Below are 8,550 nucleotides of genomic sequence, written 5' to 3'. Positions count from 1 at the left end.
CAATCGGGTAGCCGTTTTTTTACATATATATTGTGTATAATTTATATTATGCTTATAAAAAATACATAAAAAATTCTGAAATTGATGTTTTTGAAAACATTAAAATTACATATTTGCATCCACGATAAAATTATGAAACATTTAAAAAATAAAAAATGAATACATTAACATTTAGTTGATATACATACTAATATTGGGTAAGAGTATTCGTGAAGATGGGATATAAGAGAATTCCAGTGCACTATTTGTTTTCTCTTTTTGACTAACGCACGAGTTTACGCTCACCAGATCCAATTTATTGTGTCGTTGGCTTTACTATTAAGCCGGGTTCACAGCTACGTCGTATGTCGTATCGTGTGTGCCTTTTATCGTATTCTGATTGGCCATTGTGATCACGGTATCATTCACTAACCATGATCTACCGGGAAATTTTCAGAGCTGGGCTGAGCTCAACTTTTGGACGAGACACGACAGACGGCGTTGCAGTGATCCCGGCTTTAGAGCGAATTGACCTATTATCAAACTTAAATGTAAGAATATTATCTAGGGAAACTCATACGCTTTTATTGATATTTTTAATTCTAAAAGTGATTTATAAGTTAAAACTGTGTGAAATATTACTTACAGTTATTATAATAAATGATCTTAACACGATTTGAACTTAGAACATTAATAGAAGTATTACATTTTCCCTAGATGATAATCTTCCCTTTAAGTTTGATAAAAGGTCGATTCACTCTAATATTAAAGCTAACAACACAAAATTGGATCTGCTGGACGAAAATGTATAATATTGTGCGTGGGTCAAAGAGAGAAAACAAATAGTGCACTGCATCATTAAATGTTCAAAGGACATCACACGCACATGACGTATTGTCTCCGTCTTACACACGTAATAAGATATAGACAAAACGCGTTTACGCAGTCTGAGTATAAATCGCTAAATTTTGGTTCTAGATTAAAAATACCTATGATAAAATTGAGTTGTAACAGTTTTTCAATGTTTTTTCCATTAAACCCAATTATATAACGTTCATTATAATATCGTTTAGAAATAGCAAACATTTCAACATTTTTTAAATACCTTTACATTTTTAAAATTAAATTTTTTAAAAAAAAACTCAACGTCTTCCCCTCCAAAATATTGTCATCTTTAAATTTTGTATCAGGTGTTTTTATTCTAACACCAAAATTGAGTTCTCAGACTGCATAAACACGTTTTGTCTATGTCGGACGTGTTTAAGACGGAGACAACTTATGTGGATCTGACATCCTCTTAACTGTTATTTGTAGAAATAAATGGGCCCATTATACATATACATATCCTAATCAGTAATTTTATTAATAATGTTTCAATCTAATAATCGATAGGTATAAGTAAAAAATAAAGTGATAATACGTAAATGGTTCTTTTCAAAATAAATAAATAAAATAGATAATTTCATTAATTTATGTTATTTTTAAATAATTGAATGAGGAAATAGAAATATTATATAATATGATCATTGCGAACTACATATGAGAAAATCCGTAATAATAATAAAAAATATTTGTATGTTCATATAAAATTAAACGAAATATAATGTTATTATGTATTGAAGATGCCATAATTACGTACATTTCTTGTTATTTGACTAGTTGCACGTAGATATTTCGTAATAGAATTTTATTTGTTGACTTATATTATTAATAGTACAACATTTTAGTGTAAAGTATTTACAATTTACTTACCAACTGGTAAAAAATACGATGCTAATTGTGGAATTAGATGACCATATCTATCCTTGATTACGCTTCCCGTAGCAAATAATTTCAAGACTACATCCGGCGAATTATTTATAATTGTATTTTTAAGTCCTCCTGAAGTAGGAGAATCGTTATTTCCGGTACTTGGAGCTAAGTCAAAAAGATATATAGATACTATTAAAATTACTATTATGAATAATTATTTGTATTAGGTACCTAATTATTAATAATACCGGAAGTAAATGTTTTTTGCAACGAGTAAAACTCCAATTGCATCTGCGTCAACTAAGTATTTAATGATTAATTATGTAAACTGTTTTTTTTTAATTATTGGCATACCGGACATTCGTTTCCAATCAGCAAAATTTTTGTCAGCGTCTGAACTTAAACTTTGTAACTTTTCATTAATTTTTTTCTGCCCGATTTTGAAAAAAGCTGTTACACCGTCTGAAAATGTTCCTCGTACCATTTCTTTTACAGAGTTATTACTTATATCTTGATCTGTGCATAAATATATTATAGTTTTATTACAATACGCGCAGCAATAGTTTAAACCTTAAACAAAATACTTGAAATAAAATATGGTTTTAATTAAAGTCACGTAGATTCTGCAAACGTATCTATTGAATTTACAATGGTTGTTTTAGCACACATTTTATCACGAGGTTTTTCATATCGTAGGTATTTATTTTTATATGCAATCCATTTGAGAAGATGTAAGTGCAATATTTGTTTTCTCTCTCGGACCCACGTGCAGCAATATGGATAAAACGTTTTCACCTAAAATCATTTTTATGACTTTTGAGTCATCTTAGAGTAAAATTACATATAACAAAAATAATTGAGGATAATATTTTTAAGGGTTTTGTATTTTATTATTATTTGACTTTGTATTCGACATTAAAATTTAAAAAAACAATTATTAATTTAAAAGACGTTTAAAATATTTTGATACAATATTTAGACAAATCGTAATGTCATATCCTCAAAAGTATTATTCTTTATCGTTTTTGTAATGAGTAATTTTACTCTAAGATTACTCAAAAACATAAAAAAAATTATTCTGAGTAAATACATTTAATCTATGTTGCACGTGAGTCAGAAGGAGAAAACAAACAGTGCACTGCAAACATCCTCTTAATATTTTTATAAATTCTAATTACCTATTTATTCTGTTTACGAGTCAACTAAAATGTAATTTAAATAATAATAATTTCCTATGAAAACTTAAACAGTAAACCGAATTTAGATTATAACCGTTTGATATAACTATATATTATTGTGATTATTACTTTCAAGCTTGTAATAGAATATTTAAATATTAGGTATGTTATTTCATTTTTTATTAAAGCAAAAGTACCTATATTTTTTAATTTATAATATTAATAACTAATAATATGCATTAATCTTGTACGAGCGTATATTTTAAGTACGTATACGTACTATATATATAGTAAATATTATTAAAATAATATATTCAATATAAGTATATAATATATTAAAGGTTTATACCTATAATGATTAACATTTGATTGAATTAAATAGCATACCTACTTAATAATATTGTTAAATAATAATTTATGTTTTTACTTTTTTGACGAATATTTTTTATGTCTCGCATTTCATTCAAGACTTCATTTTTTATATCTTTAACGTCTGTGCTTAAATAAGAATCCATATAAGCGTTCATGTAGTTCAGACTTTTAATTGTAAGTTGGTCCGTCTGGAATAACTTTTTAAAAGTTTCAGAATTTTCTAGAATATCAACAAGTCGTTGACCATTTATCCCAATCTTACCGTCTTTTACTAAAATGAAAAATGTTTAAGTATCATAATTATTTATTATAATCTTCATTCGAATATAGTCCTACAGTGATTACACCAATCATTCAAGAAATAAAACATTATGCATTTTAATATTTTATACATAATTGTACCTATATTTTAAATACAGAATTATTGATGTTTCAATAGATTTACATAAATACGTTATACTATAACATTTTAAATTTTAAAGCATTGATATTTTATAGTAATTTACAGTTATGTACATAATATGCTCTTACTATCGGTTGCATGGGTCTCTATATCGTCTATTAGTTTATCTATGTCAGCACTAGCTTCTTGGCCTGCCAACAGTTTTAACGAATCAACTGCCAATTTACTGCTGCCATCTTTCGAAAAAATTTTTCTGAACAGTTCAGGATACTCGAGTACCGATGCCAGATCTGTGTGGTTGAGTTCAACTATCTGATTGCTGCTCTGATCTTAAGTTGTATTTACAAAAATTATTGTGTTAGGCTAATAATTATATTTAAACTTAAAATAACAATAATACATGATATTTATGTTGTAATGTTTACCAGATGAGGGAAATCAGTGATCGTTACAACTTACAAGAATATTTTAAATGTCGTGTTTATTTTCGAAAATTAATCAAAACATATGTACACCGCATCCGAGTTATATACACTATTCATATTTTGTAAAATACTCATAATTTATATTTTTATTGGCAAAAAAAAAACAATATTAACCATACCAGCTGTGGTCAAAAATAGGTCATAGATAGTCCTAACTTTGTTAAAATGGGGATGAAAAATCTGAGACCCAATTAACGTGTAGTACCGAAAAATATCTAGGACTCAACTCGTGTAGTACCTATCTAAAATAATCTGAGACTAAAATAGCATAAGAATTTTAATGTCCGGACTCAACTCGGCTGCAGCCCACCAGATCCGCTCATCTACATATTGTATTTTTCTCACATTAATCATTATTGTATTCAATTGGATTTTGATAAAATTTTAGTTTGCATAATTTACGTCTTATCGATTTATCAACAGTTGTATAAACGGTATTGTTGAAAGTTGACACTTTTTCTGGCCTATCGAAGTACCCCGGATTTTTCTGCGATTCAAATTCTGAGAAACTATTTTAGTAGCCATCGATTTAAAAATGTTTATTGTATATTGAAATGCTGAGTTTGCAGCACAAACGTCTAAACCCTGAAAAAAACCAGCAAAAACATATCACAGACAATGGATTAATGGACTGACACTTTGAACCCAAAATTCCATAAAGCAAAGGTAGAAGGGGATAGCGAGGAAACGTAACTTTAAACTTGTTAGACTATTATTGTTGATATTTTACTCAGACATTTAGAAAAAGTGTTTAAAATTCACATATTATAATATTATGTACATAGTATACATATACAGCGATGTCGGGTTTTTTATTCGATATTAATTGATATAATTATAAATATAATATTTGTTTAATACCAGTATTTTGTAAATTATATTTATACTTTTTCAATTTTTAAATATTATGGATTTGATTCAAAATTAATAAAATTTATATTTTTTATTCGAACTGTTATGTAAATATGTTTAGTACAATAGTTATGTTGTAAGTTATACATTTAGCTGATTATAGTTATTTAAGATTTCCGAGTTTATATTAATTAATGAAAATTATTTTTATTGTTTGCCTTGTAATCTAAATTTCAAATTTTGGGACTAATTTTATGCTCTTTTAAACAATATAATATACATATATAAAGATTTATTTTTTTGAAAATTGTTTCCGGCTAAATTTGAGAGATGAGAGTTGTAAATTAAAATAAATTGATTTAAATGGGTAAGCACCTAAAGAAACCAAAATCAAATATTAATCTCACAAAGCTGATTACCAGTCGTAATTTGTTTCAAGTTTATTAGATATATTTTAGTTAACTAAAGTAAAACAATAATTAATAAACCATTATTAAATTGAGTAAGTAGTTAAAACTTTTAATGTACACAGAAATATAGATTTTAACTATGAAATGTTGTTATATTAGGTATGATTTTTATAAGAACAAATTTATCAAACAAATTTAATGAACACGAGCAAATAATATTTATTCAAATTCAATATTTTAAAATTTTATGTTTTCAATTTACATATTGAAGTTGATTTATTTTAATCTTCTATTATTTTAGAGTTTGTTCTTTAACTATTCTAAAAACTAAAGGTAAGTTCAATTTCAACTTTTTGAAGTAAAAGTATTTGTAAAAAAAAGTTTAAAAGTATTCACGACGTGAAAGAAAACAAATTAAATAAGTATAGTATACTAATATCCAACTGAAGTACGTGAGTCTAAAATTATTTCATTAGAGTATTTCAATTTAATTTATGGAATTATATAAATTTAAAATGTATCTGCTTCATTAAATACAATGTAAAATATATAAGTAGCTTTTGATTTAATAAAATATTTATTTGTGAAATTCTTACCAACCACTGGAGGTGCGTTTGCCTTTTGTAATGCCTAAATCATAAGAGCCATTTAACAATTCTTTTTCATTGTAATTTGTATTATTTGTTTTTATAATATTTTAATAAACTCAATACTTACTAGCATGATATACGGTAAAAAACTAATAAGTCTGAATGGATTCATTGACAAACCTATAATTATAAATAATATAATTGAATTCCCATTTTATATATATATATAATGGAATACTACTATAATATAGCGTATCGTCCAACAATATTGACACGGTTTTGTAAATCGTACATAGTACGATATTATACAGAGCTATTTAGAAGTTATCGACATATAAGTAATTTAAATGTTCTATCACTATTAGTATTATAAATATTGTGCAGTGCTATGAATTATATTCCCTTACCACCTTTTAGCATCATAGATGCCAATTTTGGAATTACGAAACCATATTGATTTTTAAGTTCATTTCCTTTTGACATTATTTTAAAGACTGTGTTCAATGTTTTTGGTGGTGTTTCGTTGTTACTTGTACTTTTTTGATCAATTGCAGTGGATCCATCGCTTTCATCTTTTTCAAACATAGATATACTTCATTGTAATATTATTTGAATTTTAAATACATGTTATATGTTGATTACTTTTGCCTGTATGAAGCAATTTATAGCTAACATTTAAATGTAAATTAAAAATATTACAGTTCATAAAATTCTATCGATAGCAGCTACTATAACTACTTACTAGTTTTTAAATCATTTTCCAGCAACAGATTTTGAACGTCGTTTTCTGCCTCTTGGCCTGTTTGGTCAGAAATATATTATATTGTTTATAGTTTCAAAAGTTAAAATTAACTTTAATAAATTACAATTTAACTGTAATTTTTGTTATTATCTTAAATTTACACTTAAAATATCGATAAATTGTAATATCAATACAATTTAGAATTGTACTGTACCTAGGTACTTAACGTGTGACTTATAAATAAGTATACATTTCTTACCGATTACAACAGCCGTGGTTGCTATTTGCGGCAACTAAATTCGATAATTATAATTTATTATTTGTGTCAATTTAATTTTTATTGAATAGTTATACTTACAAGTAACACATAAGGCAATAAGTACAACACCGTAAAAATATTCATTGTGGTATCTAAAAAAAGAAGCAATTTCCATTAATCAATCAAATATAATGTAATCAGTCAGTCAACAATTATTTCTGACTGATTTATTACATGCTCAAATGTTCGATCAATAACCACGTACAATTGTTTTTATTTTATTTTAAAGTAAAATCAGTAATATGCAATACATTTTGTTGTGAAAAATAATATAATATATTGTTCAGTTGAATGAAATAACTAATACCCTACGTTATCAGATTAAATGGAAATACACATGAATGCGTTTGATATTTTAATAAATTGTACAGAACAACAAATATTTAATTTCTAAGATTCATTAATATGCATTGTATTCAAGAAAACTTTTAGGCCAACTGTTAAACAATAATAATAAAATGGTAAAAATATATTATACTTCTGTACCTACCTATATAATATAATATTATTATTTTAGATCGGGAGTTAGGTATTTTTACACCTTTCAAAGTTTCATCAGGAAAAACATCTATGCACCTATCATCCAAATCAATGAAACAAATATTAAAATATGTAATACACCTGATAAAATGGCTTATATTTTTCTAACATTTAATTTTTTGGTAGTATAATTTGACATAATATTATTATTTATTTTAATATTAATTTATTAACAGCGGATTGTCAAATGTTCAGAAATATTATTGTAAAAAAAATTGTTCCAATTATATAAATATAGCCCTTGTTACAAAATGACAATACACTAGGAAATAATTTTATATTATAGGATATAAATAAATGATATAGTAAAATATAGAAAAAAATTAATAGTAAAAGTAATATTCATGCAATATTTTTTTTAGTTTTTATTTATCAACACAAGTACACAAGTACCTACCATGTCATTTTTCAAACGTAAACTCATTAAATTAGCTTACCTGTCGAAGAATGCCGGTTAAAGTTCTTCTGTTTAATATTATCTTAGAATCTTAAATATTTTAATGTAGAATTAAATTACACAAAAACAGGAAATAATATTTTATATTTCGTACGACCATACTGTGAATCATATTATGTATTTACTTCAACATATTTGTTATGAATTTGTTTGTAAATAAATAATGTTTTGAATATTTTTGTAGAGAAAATAATTGTTTATTCCAAAAAGGTGTATTTTTTCAATACCTAAGAATAAATTATGAGTTATTTTACATTGATGAATATATATATATATATTTGAAAATATTTAGTAACAATTATTTTATTTTATTTTTAGATAAGTACCAATAGTTTAATACTCTGTAGTGTTTTGAAAGGGTATTAAAAATTGTCTATTAACGTGAAATATGTAAAAACAAATGTGTTTAGTAATTTACTGTATAGCAAATTTTAATACCATGTATAGGTACTGAGTGAAGCTTTGTATTTT

At 25.5% G+C, this 8,550-nt stretch overlaps 1 protein-coding gene across 1 annotated transcript in view; it reads right to left on the bottom strand.

Annotated features, from left to right (window-relative positions):
* The window catches only part of LOC100166739, a 14,313-nt gene extending 6,122 nt beyond the window's left edge, over positions 1-8,191 (bottom strand). Inside the window, exons 1-11 of the mRNA XM_001943478.5 lie at positions 8,060-8,191; positions 7,122-7,174; positions 7,023-7,056; positions 6,764-6,820; positions 6,429-6,593; positions 6,149-6,201; positions 6,028-6,061; positions 3,813-4,013; positions 3,337-3,552; positions 2,086-2,247; positions 1,732-1,896 (exon numbers count right to left, since the gene is read on the bottom strand). Of these exons, the coding sequence (XP_001943513.2) occupies positions 1,732-1,896; positions 2,086-2,247; positions 3,337-3,552; positions 3,813-4,013; positions 6,028-6,061; positions 6,149-6,201; positions 6,429-6,593; positions 6,764-6,820; positions 7,023-7,056; positions 7,122-7,166 (1,132 nt within the window). The 5' untranslated portion in view covers positions 7,167-7,174; positions 8,060-8,191. The remainder of the gene's footprint in view (positions 1-1,731; positions 1,897-2,085; positions 2,248-3,336; positions 3,553-3,812; positions 4,014-6,027; positions 6,062-6,148; positions 6,202-6,428; positions 6,594-6,763; positions 6,821-7,022; positions 7,057-7,121; positions 7,175-8,059) is intronic.
* Positions 8,192-8,550: the final 359 nt, after the last annotated feature.

Source organism: Acyrthosiphon pisum, chromosome A3, assembly GCF_005508785.2.
Source record: "Acyrthosiphon pisum isolate AL4f chromosome A3, pea_aphid_22Mar2018_4r6ur, whole genome shotgun sequence".
Taxonomy (NCBI): domain Eukaryota; kingdom Metazoa; phylum Arthropoda; class Insecta; order Hemiptera; family Aphididae; genus Acyrthosiphon; species Acyrthosiphon pisum.
Note: the sequence above shows the minus strand (reverse complement) of the source record. Positions and strands in the feature narration are given on the sequence as shown.